The sequence below is a fragment of the Phodopus roborovskii genome, unplaced genomic scaffold (genome assembly GCF_943737965.1).
Source record: "Phodopus roborovskii unplaced genomic scaffold, PHOROB, whole genome shotgun sequence".
Taxonomy (NCBI): domain Eukaryota; kingdom Metazoa; phylum Chordata; class Mammalia; order Rodentia; family Cricetidae; genus Phodopus; species Phodopus roborovskii.
The window spans coordinates 7,575,031-7,587,816 of NW_026126646.1; the positions used below are offsets into that span (position 1 = coordinate 7,575,031).

Below are 12,786 nucleotides of genomic sequence, written 5' to 3' on the forward strand. Positions count from 1 at the left end.
ATGGGGCCTTGGATATTTGGGTAGGACTAAATGGGCATACAGACCTTGGGAACAGCCAGAACAGATTGCTGGGGCTCAGAGGGGCTCATCTAAGTTCTGTGACCTTTGGCCTAGGCTCCTCTTACAAAGTTTTGAACAGTCTCTGCCCAGTACCAACATGACCTTGGTAAGCTCAGAAAACCTGTTCCAGCCAAGGCTGGTGGAAGGTCATCATCCAGAAGACTAGTCACCTATGTATACTATAGATCCTCTACTATGGTTAGCTGCCAGTAGTAATAGCTGGATAGGCCAGGGATGACTGTCAGAGGGAATTGATCTCTGATGGGTGGTCTTTGATTCAGACCACTGTATATAGAGGCTAAGAAGGGAAGTCAGTCTCATTGAAAGATCTCAGAGATGTGAGGGAACACTATTCAAATAGACTAACACTAGTCTTTAGTTTACTTCACTAATATGTAGTATATATAATTATAATATATAATAAAATCATATTTCATTTTAGGACTGACAGTGTGTCATGGTAAAGTTATTTGGAGTTCAATTGAAAGTAAGGGAAACTGAAGTAGATTTCAAATCAGAAGAATGAATTAGAAGAATCTGGAAAAAGCAGAGTCTGTCCTGTGGTTCCTCCAGATGGAAATGGACTACCAGGGAGAGGGCAGGTACTATGAGGTCAGGCAGGGTGATAGCAATGTGTACTGCTTAGTGCATGGAGCCTGGATTTGTGAAGACCCTGCTGGGCCCAAAGTCTTGCTGTCACTCCTGCACCTCTTCTGATGTGCAATGGACAACTTCCAGTATAGTGTCCAGCTCAGTGATCGAGAGTGGGCTGAGTTCTCAGCCACTGCTGATGAGTGTGGCCTCTTGCAGGCTGGCCTGGCCTCTGGTGACGAGCTCTTGTCCAGTGACCTTGGAAGTGACCTTGGAAGTGACAGTGGAAGCAGCCCCCCTAGGCCCCCACCCCTCTTCACGGGGCAGCTGGCTCTCCAGGGGAGGGGACAACAGGGCTGTGAGTTGGAGGACGTGGTTACTCAGCAGCTGGTCAGCAGGTCTCAGTGTGAGCCTGTCCTGGCTCTGGAAGCCAGTCATCAGGTAGCCAGCACGTCTACACAGTCAGAAGCTCTACCCTTCCTCGGCTCAGACAGTGTCTGTCCTGGCCAGGCCTTGTCCTTCCCAGGGTCAGCAACTCTCAGGGACAAGATGCAGAGGCTTTTGCAGGGCCCTGCTCCTAGCTCTCCTGGTGAGCCCTCTCATAACCCTGAACCTGGCCACAGTGCCATGCCTCAGAGTGCCCCTGACAACCTTGAAACTCCACCTCGGAACCCTGGTCGTAAGAAGAAGCGTGCTGTGGGCACCAAGGGGGGCAAGTGCTCTGGCTCTCTGGGATCTGCTGCTGTTCAGATGAGCTCCCCACAGCTTATGGAGACCAGGCCCAAGGAGGTTCTTGTGTCTGGGACATTAATGGTGGAAGACCAGCAGGATAAGACACAGTCAGACTCTGCAGGTGCTTCTGAACATGGCTCTAGTATCCCTGGACAGATGGCCAGACAAGAGTCAGGCTTGGATCTGTCTATACCTGTTATAATAACTGAAGAAGATACAGACAAGATCAGAAAGACACGCAGAGCTGTGCCACACATGATATCCAAACCTGTCCAGGAAGCTCATCCAGATTTCTCCATGGCCACACCAAATGTGTCTCTTTCTATGCATGCATCCAAGCCTCAACCCTACATGGCTTTGTCTAAGCCTGCCTCCAAGCCTCAGTCTGACACAGATTTGTCTACACATGTCTCCACATCTGACATGACTTTGTCCACACTTGCCTTCAAATGCCAACCCAATACAAATCAGCCTACACCTGCCTCCATGTCTCAATGGGACAAAGCTGATTGCACACCTGGACTGCAAGAGGATCTATCTTCGGCAGGCTCAGAGATCAAGCCAGAAGTTTATCCCTCTATGCCTGCCCCAGTGGTTATGCTTTGTACAGATCTGCCTCATTCTGTTTCAAAGACTGATTCTGAAGAGAGGGTGTCTATACCTGCTATGCCTTCCTTATCCCCTACTTCCCAGGCTGAAGCTGCCATGGTGGATACAGATGTGACTGTGCCTTCTAGGGGGTATTTTGAGAAGCCAGTAGGACAGCTCTCAACAGGGTCCTCAGGCTACTCCTCAGGGGAGCCTTGCCCAGGTCCTGTCCAAACCCCCAAGAAGAAGAAAGTACGATTCTCCATGGCTGTACCTAGCCATGAAGAATCAGGATCAGGTGAACCTACAGGCCAACCCTTCCTAACCCCAGACTGGCCTCCAGCTCCCAAGACAGCATCAGTGAGCCGCGGGGGGTCTGCAGCCTGGGATGCTATAGCTGTTGGGCACCGACTCCCCCAGCCTCGGATCCTCAAGCACCTGCCTCCTCCTACATCCTCTGTCTCAGCAGAGCCTGAGCCTGGAAGCTGCTATGCAGTGACTCTCCCTGAGGCCTATGAGTTCTTCTTCTGTGACACCATTGAGGAAGAAGATGAAGATGTAGAGGATGAGGCAGCAGCTAGCCAAGCCCTGGATGAAGTTCAGTGGCCTGACACATGCGAGTTCTTTTTTCGAGACAGCAGAGTCCAAAGGTCAAGTAGTCAGAGGGGACACTCCCTAGTCCTACACTCAAGAGCAGAGGCTGTGGCACCTGATTCCCCTGGAGATTTAGTGCCTATCTCAATCCCTGAGGTCTATGAACACTTTTTTACCGAAGAAGGATTTGGGAATAGACAGCCACCAGCCACCCATATTCAACTACAGACCTCAGAGCTCTTCAGGGAAGTAGGGTCTGAGGCATACTCTAAGCCTGTTCCAGCTACAGCAGAACATCTTAGCTTGGCAATCAGAGAGACAGGTAGGTATTGATCAGGTCCCAGCCCCATCCAGGTCCTGGGCATATACTGTCCATGGAGTTAGGCCAAGAGGATATGGGGGAGGATCAGAAATCATCCTGATCATCTGCCTGTATATTATGTGTTATTGCATGCTCTGGGATCTACATGAGGAAAGGGTAAATTCTTAAGATACCCCAGGACACAGTCAAGATGGGGACAGCTGAGGCCAGACACCAGGGTTTTGACTTTGACACTGACTACTGACCTAAATCTAGCCCTAGATGCCATCAGGAACTTTTCTCCAGCTTCTAGGAGGGCATGTACTAGGGGCACATTCCCACTCAGGCCATGCTGATTGAGGCATTGTGGAAAAATCTCTTCTCTCCCCTCTGGAAACTATTTCACAGACCAGAGAACAGAAGACCCTAAAGTCTAATCACCCAAATCGTTCTGACTCAACTATGACACATGTTATCCAGTGTCTTAAGGAAGAGAAGTCATATGGAAGATCTGACTCAACATATTTGTCTAGGACAGATGGTATTTTATGTTAGGCACATCTCAGAGAGGAGCATTTAATGTACTTTTCTTTCCTAGGAGAGCTACGAAGTCCCCTTACTTCATTTACATTCAGCCAGAATGACATGTGCCTGGTGTTTGTTGCCTTTGCCACTTGGGCTGTGAGAACCTCTGACCTACATGCCCCAGATGCTTGGAAAACAGGTTTGGAGGTCCTGGGGATAGAGGGTGTTATACTTAGAAGACCTAGGGTCTATAGTTGTTTACCATATCTGCTGGGCCAGCAGGGATGAAGGGTACACTGGAGGTTCAGACTCTCTTTGACCTTGCTTTTATCATTGCTAACCTACTTCCAACGTACTGTTATTTGAAGGCTGGGTTACGTAGGCAGAAGGTAGTGCACTCAGAATACCTTGTGTCTCTCTTACAGTCTTGCTGGCCAACATTGGCACAATCTCTGCTATCCGCTACTTCCGCCGTCAGATTGGGAGAGGGCATAATGGCAGACCAAGACCCAGTTCCGACTCAAGCCCAAGCTGCTAAGAGCCAGGCTGGCCTGGTGAAGCACAGGACATGGGGATTAACCCAGGTGACAAGGACAAGATGTTGCTCTTCTCTCCATCTTTTGATCCCTGTCTTCTGAGGCATCTAGGAAGGAGCCAGGTCCTTGGTGCTGACTTACTTGAACTCAACCTAAGAGTCCAGCCAGTGGCTAAAGCCAAGTCCATTTTCTATACCTGAGAGGGTTGAGATTCATGCTGTGGGTGAGTGTGCCCTGAGCCAGGATCTGGGTAATAGGGTATCAGATTTGCAAGTAAAAAATAGCTGTATTTGAATTTACATGAAGTTCTTGAGATGTACTTGTATGAAGAAAGTCTTTGTTGTTATCTGAAATCCAACTTAATTGGGCACCCTGCATTTTGTCCAATCATAAATAAAGGATGAGCAACAGAAGAGGACTCTACAACAAGTCTAGGCCAAGAGGCTACTAAGTGCCTTCGTAGCTAGAGGGGGACAGTTCAAGAATTTTGCCCTATTGAAAGGCAGGCTTGGCTGACAGGGGTCTCCAAGGCCCTGACCCCTGAGGCACTATAGCCACAGCTTCCCTAGGCCTGGCCTGAGTCAATGAATAGGTTCTAGAATAGTGGTTCTCAACCTTCCTAATGTTGCAACCCTTTAATACAGTTCCTCATGTTGTAGTGACCCCCAACCATAAAGTTATTTTTATTGACTTCATAACTGTAATTTTGCTACTATTATGAATCATAATGGAAATTTTTTTTGGAGCTAGAGGTTTGCCTAGGGGGTAGCACCCCACAGCTTGAGAACCACTGTTATAGGGGATACCTCTGGGGGTGGTTTCTGAGGCCCTTGCAGTATGGGATCTGTGGGGCAGGGTTGGATCTTCTCCAAGAGCTCTGGACAGGATATACATAGAATTTGATAGCATCCTATGGAAGGATTGTCTCCTGATACTATAGGGGGCTTGAATGAAGCCAAGGCTGAGAGAAGTTGTAGAGTGGTAAGGTAGGTGAGGGGACTGAGGTGGCATGGTGAAGACAGTACACAAAGGTCCTTAGGATGGTGGGGTACTCTGGCTGCTCAGAGGGGAACACAGGGACACGGCAGCAATAAAAGCTCTTTCTTGTTTATGGTGTTGGTCTTTCTGGTCAGCCTTATTCTATGCACCCAACAATACTGGATCTTCCTGTACTTCTCTCTTCTTGTGACAGCTCTCATCCTGTTGGCCTCTGACCCTCATGTCTTCTATTTCACATACTGAGTTTGACAACCTGACTTTTTCAGTACTCTGCTTTTCACTCTCATGCTGTTCCCCACTTCTAATTAAAGGCCTGCTCTAGTACTTCCATTCTTTCTTCCCTAGATGTATAACTCCTGGGGATATCCAGGATCTCACAGATTTCCCTCACTGGTTTGTTCCTAGGAAGAGTTAACTCCTCTTAGTTGTGCTAGCTGCTAAAGCTAAGGAGCTAGAGCCTGGTGAGAGGTACTTCTATTCTCAGAGTTCTAGAGATACCCTTAACCTGCTGGAGTTAGGCCCTTGTGGATTTAATGTAGGTTAAAGGACTGGTATGGCTACATAGTCTTATCCAGGTTGGTGCTAGCTGGTTGTGTTTCTGAGAAGCAGCCGCCCACCTGGGGCTCATTAGATCCACTGGATGAGTCCCATCTCCACTGGAGTTTTCCTGAGCTGTGGCCACTTCTGGTGGGAGGGAGAGGAAGTCTTGTTCCAGACAGGAGCCTCCTCATCTAGTAGGGATGTCAGAAACAAGTCAGGCATCAGCCTTTAGGAAGTAGCACCCCTTCCCCGAAGGAGAGAAGACCGTCACTCACCTGGGAGAGGTGGCAGGGAACTGGGTGTACTTTCTCTGGCAGAGGTGACCTGGGAGTCCCAAAACACAAGTCTTAAAGCCAGCACAGATCAGCCCCCAGCTTTCTGTCTGACTGCACTGTCTCTGTCCCTGATTTCTCCCTGCCCCATATTCTGCTTTTCTCCTTGGAGTCCTAGAACCCTTTACTCAGCATCCCCTGATCCTGAGGCCTCCACACCAGAGTGGAGGATGTGACTTACAGGCTGAGGGAGGTCTGAAGGCTGTGGCTCCCTGTTCTTGATGGAACCTCTGTGTCTCTGGGAAGCTCTGGACTGCAGGGCACCTTTCTTGGAGAGCAAGTGGGAGCCCAGAGGCCTAGGGGAGCTGGAGATTCCAGAGCTGGAGTCAGAGACAGGCACAGACACGGAGACTGAGGGGAACGGGCTTGATAGCTCAGGTCCAGGTGATGTCTGCATCGCACAGAGGAACTGCTGGGAAAATGTGGGTTACCTGAAGCCCTGGTCTGGGACCACTGTGAAGCCTAAGGATCCCTTGCCCAGAAACACTCTCCCTTCATAGTTGTCAGGCTTCTGACATCTCTTGATCTCACTGTGGCATATCCACCTAGTAGGGCACTGACCTCATCTAGGCCTTGGAGGTCTGTAATCTTGCGGTGGGATGTAGCTGGTGGTGTGTAAGGGTCAGCATAGAGCGGGGAGTGTGGAACATCCAAAGAGTGGTCCTGAGCCTCTGGGCCACTGTCTAGGTCCAGTACACTCATCTACAAGAAGGAGATTCATAGGTTCCCTCAGTTAGATGCAGCAAGGACCTCCTGACCTCAGAATATATGGTCTCTGTGTGTTCCAACTAGACAAACAAGAAAGTAGAAGCAGAAGGGATAGTGGCCTGGGGTCATGGTATATGGTGGGCTCACCTTGGTTAGGTCCAGGTGCAGGGGCAGTGGGACAGCTGAGCCAGATACTTCCCTTCGAGCTTTGCCCCTGGGAGACTGGCTACTGCCACTCTGCCTCAGCTCTATCTTCTTCCGGCCAGTGCTGGCACAGTTAGAGTTGGTCTGTTTCTGTGGACACCAAGAACCACCCAGAAAGATCTCTAGGGCTTCTTCCCACACACTCTTCTACGAGGCTGTATGAAGGCTCCTTCAGTTCAACTGCCCTTCCTGGCAAACTACGGTCCAGGGTCACTGTGGGACAGTGAGACCTAGGCTCCACAGCAGACAGAAGTCCTGTGTTTTCTTAACCCATCCCATGTCATTCCTTTAGGTACTTACAGGTACAGGTTGGGCAGAGAAGCCTATGGTGGTTGGCACTGAGGATTCAGGGAGGGATTGGCTGGTGGGGAGCACAGGACACTCTAATTTCCAGCTGGTTCGTCCATTGGAAGAGAGTGAACCTCGGCCTCTAACCACAACCTAAGCAATAGAGGTAAAGTGAGTGGCTGGATCTGTCTCCTTATCTATCCCTGCTTGAACCTACCCTTCTGCTACCTAGTCTGTACCACCTGAGTTATAGGGGCCTCATTGACCCCCTCACCTGTGTGGGTCCATGTAGTCCTGGGACATTCTCTGGGCCAGGCAGCAGGTGGGCCCCATCCCTATGACAGACAGTCCGGAGGCACAGCAGCCATTGACTGTAATCCTCATAACTGGCACATACCACACGGATGGTGTTGATGAGGCGTCCTAGCACACAGACATGTGAGCTAAGGTCTGGCAGGACAGGTACATCCCCTGCCCCACAGATACCCCAGCAAAGAGTTGGAGCATCTATCATACTTAACCCTACTAGAAGTCCAGTCAAAGAGTAGGTAGATTCTGGGTAGGACCCTACCTTCAATGAGAAAGGAGCGGATCTCCTTTTCCTTCTCTTCTAGGTTGATATGGATGGCACTTAGTGGAAGTTCTCCCTGTAGAGTGGGTACGAGGTATTTATCTGTCTCCTCTCAGCTTCTTCCTGGACCTATCCTCCTATCCTGCCCCTCAGAGCTGGGCTGGACACTCAGGCCACCTCGCACTAAGGATGACACTCTGAGAAAGGCTAGGGAGCTTTGTTCTGGGACAACTCCACATTACCTCCTGTTGGTTCTTCACCAGCTGATGCCAGTTGGGATGCTTAGAGGGATCAGTCCCTGTCAGGGAAGCCCCCTTGGTGTGTTTTTAAGTGACTGTGAATACACACCAGTATCATGCTTTGGGTACACACACACACACACACACACACACACACACACACACACACACACACACAGTATGCATGGGAGGTGCTCAGAGACAAGGGAAAGAATGCATTGGGGATTACAAGAAGTAGCCTGTTCCATCCCACCCACTCCAGGATTAGTGGCCTCCATCTAGGATGAGAGGGTACAGAGGGTGGTGACTCCTCTGTGCCAGAGCAGAGACCAGATTGACCAGGGCAGTGGGGCCAGATGGGTGGAGCCCTGTGCTCTGTCCCAACAAGCCCTGAAATACAGGTTTCTGAGTCTTTACTCCCACCCCACAAAGGGCACCTTTAAGGGCAGGTATATGTGAAGAGGGCCAACCTTAAAGCTAAGCCCATCTGACTCCTCAGAGAAGATGGCTAGGGATGCTGGGTATAGTACCAGAATCCGGTCCCACTGCTCCTGTAAGGGGTCAAAGGATAGAGTCAGACTGGGCACCTAGAGTACAGCCTTACCTGCTAGTCCTTCCCTACCGTATTGCACCTCACGTCTTTTCCCACCTACCTGAGAGGGCAGATGCTGCAGCTTGACCCGTGAGGCACAGATTGCACTGCCCATGGAATCACATCCGGATGCTCTCCATAGTCGTGTCCAGGGGAGTTCATCCCCCAGAGGACCCTGGGGAGAAGGAAGGAGTAGGTCAAAGGCAGGCCAGAGAGTCTGGATTGGGGAAGGGCTTACAGGTTCCTGCTACTGACCTGAGGGGGTGCTGAGTGGCAGCGTTGCAGACCCCCCAAGAGAGCCATTTGCTTCTCCAGGTGATAAAGCCAGTGGCTGAGCTCAGCTTCACTATGGCAGAGAACAAGGAGCGGGGCAGGCAGTGGGCCTGGGGGCATAAGAGTCAAGTGGGCTAGGAGCAAAGCTTAGAGCTCCCAGAAGCCCACAGGAAAGTTTCCTCTCCAAGGGTTCCAAGTAGACCTCCAAGGCCAGGTCCAGGGGCCCTGGTCCAGTGGTGGCCAGGCCAGCTCTCTCCACACACCTGTAATCTGGAAGGCATGCTCTCTGGACCCATCAATCGTGCAGATGCTCAATTCTGTCAGTGGTAGCAGCCCCTGCCACAGGACAGTATAGGAGGGGCTGCAGGGATTCCTAAAGAACATAGCTACTCCCTCCCTCTGTCTATACTACTCACCTGGAATGTAAGTCCTTCAGAACCATGGGCTTGGAAGTACAGGTGGGAGGGGAATAGCTCTAGGTAGCAGTCACTGATGTCCTAGGGAAGAGTGGAGCCACTAGTCTCAGAGGCTGAGGAGGACAGTCCCAGGGTAGCATAGATGTTGGTCTTCAAGCTTCCCCAAACTGTTTTGGCTCCTACCTGGCTGTGCTTGAATCGCAGCTGGACCTTGGAATAATGCACAACCTTGCCTAGGTTCCTCACAGGTGTCCTCCGCCACCCCTTTTTGAATACACTCAGGAATGGCTGTTCCAGATTTTCTGGCTGATTTTCCATTCCCGGGATATCCTGGAGGAGCAGGGCTCAAGAGAGGGACCAGATGGGGCCAGATCCCCAGGCATATACACACAGCTGCTGCATACAGTTCTGATCTGTCCATGCATGGTCACAGAACACATTCATACCTCACACACACCTAAGCCTCTTCATATGAAAAGTGGAATAAGTATACACCATACAAATACATGAGCCTCCCCACAGTCAGAGCTGTCTACTCTGTGGTACAGACTAAGGTTGATACATAGTAGGTTCAATGCTTATCTTCATTATTTCCATGACTTTGATCATTCAACATTCCAAGATTGTCTAAGAATTCTGGGTATATTATGAGGATGAGATAATGCTTGTGTGCAGTGGCATCTGGCAATGTTCTTTTTACCTGGTTCTATGAAAAATAAACAGTCCTAGTTTGTAATATTTGCTAATTTCTTTGGTGTAAATATTCCCAACACTGCCCAAATTGAGTCACCAACATGATGTCTGTGACCTTGAGACTGAAAAGAGATACAAGTCAGCTTTGTGAGTCTATGTTAGTGTCCCAGCTTACCATGTACATAGGGGCCTATCTTAAAGTAGAAGGTAAAGTACTGACAATGGCCTGAGGAGTTCTTATGACTGAACTTGGGGCCATGTGTAATTCTCTGTTGTAAACACTCAGCCTTAACTCCTCATTTTGCCCCCTTCCTTTCAAGGCTTTACTCAGATTTTACCTTCTTTCTGGATGTCCTAAAATTTTAGTCTTTGATTTTCATTTGGTACTGAGTTAGTCTGACTTATTCTATCTCCCCTTGTTTGTCTTGACTTTGGCATAGGGATGGGAGGTGAAATTTTATTTACTGCTGATTCCACATAGCCTAGGGCATGACCTGGGATGTGCTGAGAGACAGGGAGAGAGGTAGACTGAACATCTACACCAACTCTCAGCCAGTCTTGGAAGATTCCTCTATACCATAATAGAGATCAGGTAGGTATGGACAATGATAGCCTGGAGTAAGCTCTGAGCCACAAGCTTAGGAGAGGGGTTATGTTGCCTTTGGGAGCTTCCCAGGACCACCTGCATGGGCTATTGTGCACTGGCCAAGTTGAGCTACCTCTAGTGCAGGCCTAGGAATGTGAACAGACAAAAACATCTTCCATCCTCACTGGCTCTGGGTGGGGCCTCCTGCACCCACACCCACTGTAGAAACTGATTTGGATGACACTGAAAAATAGGCCATGAATGGGAAGGGCTATGAAGCTAATCCTGGTGCCTAAACAGCCTTGAAGTTCTGTCCCCATGAGGGCTTAGCTTGGAGCCATGGCAAGGCCAGTTCCAGCTCAGGTGCAGAATCTACCTAGAGTCCATAGCTCTAGGTACAGTGCATAGGAGGACTGGTTCCAGGCCTGGCTAGGGCCTCTCCCTCTTACCCTACTTCCCAAGAGTCATGTCTTGCCCTTTCCAGTTATTGTATTTCATCAACTACCCAAGAGCTTTGGGACTCCCTCACTCACAGAGTTATGCCCTGGGCCTGACTAGAGGGAGTCAGGGTCTGAGATGTGGCCATAGGGGGGGATGACACCCTTGGTCACCTCAGGCCCCATCTTCCTCTCTATCTCTTTGAGGCAGCAAGGTTTCTGAAGGTTAACACCTGCTTGCCGAGAGCTCTGGGACCTCAGAGACCAGGAAGGGCTGTGATACAATTTTCCTAGCTTCCTAGGAGCTGGTAAGAAAGGTGTAATTTGGGAGTTTATATCAGCTGCAGCACCCAAGAATACAGGATGGGAGCCTTGCCCCAACCCTGGTAGAGGCTGCACATATAACAGAGCCCGGCCCACTGGGGTGGGTGTGGTTCTCCAAGAGCAGCACAGTAGGAGGTGTTCCAGTCAGACCTGCAGCCCAGGCTCCTCCCAAGTATTTCCAGAGAGTTGGGAAAAAGGGAGGGTAAAGGTGTCTTTTCTCTCAGCTAGCCATTAGGCCCACAGAATGGTTAGCCCTCCGATATCTCATGACAGTTCTATAGATAACTCTGAGCTGGCTCCTTGCTGTATGGGAATGGGTGCCGGCCTATATGGCAGCATGGTAGCTATGCGCTGCAGATAACTAGAAAGAGCCAAGGGTGGGTACGCTTGGGTACTGAGGCCTGCAGTATGCTATTTACCAGGTGCTCCCCCACACTGTTGTTGGGCCCACCAAGACTTCAGTCGGGGTAGTGGAGGTTGAGGGTGGCCACTGTCCCCGTGGATGTGCAACGCACCAAGCAGGCTCTACCTGCTCACCACTGACTCAGAGCTGGTCTTGGTTTCACTCTCAGCCTAGACTTCAGGGTGAGCTCCCCAGGGAGGGGCAGTGTCAACTTCCTCATCTTGTCTTGTATTTGAAACCCTTCATGCTGCCCAGGAATGACCCTGAGTTGCTGGAAGATGCGATGCCCACTTTATCACTCACACTTTGGCACACGCAATCATACAGGAAAAGCACAAAATTATTCTCAGACTCCAGGCCCAGTGCCATACCGTTCCAGACAGACACGCCCCTCCGCTCACCGTCCCGGGGATGTAGTGGAAGATCTTGTTAGCCGTGGTGTCCCCATCAGGCCTAGCCTCGGTGCCGAACAGGCCAGCCAGCTTCCTGGCGCTGTCCTCTCTGGGAACAAGGGAAACCGGAGGCTCAAGGCCTGGCACAGGTAGCAGGTCCAGGGAGATCCTGTTCCCTTGGGGCCAGGTCACACCTCCTCACCTGTTTCCCTTAAGCGAGGGCTTTCTGGAAAAGGAGGCCCTTAGCCTCCTGGGGGTCTGAGGGACGCAGTGGCTGTTCCCCATGGATGGCAGCTGCTAGCTTGGGCTGGGCAGGTCGACAGGTCTGGGTCCTCAGGGCTGTCTGCTAACACCTCCTGCCAGTGGGCGTGACCATAATACGTCCTGCCCCTACCCTGGGGCTGGAGGAGTTCTCTCTGGGCCAGGATTGGCCCCTTTCTGAGGGAAACCTTCCAGTGCAGGGGCCCAGGTGTTCTAGGCCCCAGGCTGGCAGATTGGGGTAAAGCAGACATTTCTTGATTGGACCAGAATCCTAACCTCAGCAGTCTGTATAGGCCTGGCCAGGAGACTCTGGTTTATATACAAGCTATCTGTCTACTTGTGTTCAGACTGGAAGTGCCTGGATGATGAAATTTTATGAGCACAGAGATTCTTCCTCCCAGTTGCCCCTCCCCTGTCAGGGCACACACATCCTGTTTCCACATGAATCCCAGCTGGTCTGAGTCATTGGTGACTATAGGGCTAGTGTGATCATTCTCAGCTGCTCAAGAAGCGCAACACTATAAAGGGAGGCCAGAACTCTCCCCCAGATTTTCTCCTGCCTGGACCAACCCCCACCCAGATGCAAGTCAGGGTTCCCAAG

The 12,786-nt window shown here is 50.6% G+C and overlaps 2 protein-coding genes across 4 annotated transcripts; one reads left to right on the forward strand and one right to left on the reverse strand.

Moving 5' to 3' along the window:
• The first annotated feature begins 343 nt into the window (after positions 1-343).
• On the forward strand, positions 344-5,036 carry Perm1 (PPARGC1 and ESRR induced regulator, muscle 1). Its single transcript, XM_051173909.1, has 3 exons — positions 344-2,887; positions 3,465-3,590; positions 3,817-5,036. Exons 1-3 carry the CDS (start codon positions 784-786, stop codon positions 3,927-3,929), a joined length of 2,343 nt encoding a protein of 780 aa, XP_051029866.1. The 5' UTR covers positions 344-783; the 3' UTR covers positions 3,930-5,036.
• A 404-nt stretch (positions 5,037-5,440) lies between these two features.
• Plekhn1 (pleckstrin homology domain containing N1) lies at positions 5,441-12,341 on the reverse strand. Of its 3 annotated transcripts, none has more exons than XM_051173915.1 (16): positions 12,127-12,341; positions 11,934-12,033; positions 9,273-9,419; positions 9,090-9,170; positions 8,937-9,009; positions 8,656-8,783; positions 8,462-8,575; positions 8,279-8,359; positions 7,570-7,645; positions 7,273-7,421; positions 7,011-7,151; positions 6,654-6,800; positions 6,360-6,500; positions 5,980-6,210; positions 5,742-5,790; positions 5,441-5,657 (listed from the first exon to the last, which is right to left on the reverse strand). In XM_051173915.1, exons 1-16 carry the CDS (start codon positions 12,207-12,209, stop codon positions 5,554-5,556), a joined length of 1,845 nt encoding a protein of 614 aa, XP_051029872.1. In that variant the 5' UTR covers positions 12,210-12,341; the 3' UTR covers positions 5,441-5,553. The 3 variants fall into 3 exon arrangements, with proteins under 3 accessions (XP_051029872.1, XP_051029873.1, XP_051029874.1); XM_051173916.1 differs by having other exon boundaries at positions 5,980-6,207; positions 12,127-12,327; XM_051173917.1 differs by lacking the exons at positions 11,934-12,033; positions 12,127-12,341 and having other exon boundaries at positions 8,937-9,034; positions 9,273-9,412.
• Between the last annotated feature and the right edge of the window lie 445 nt (positions 12,342-12,786).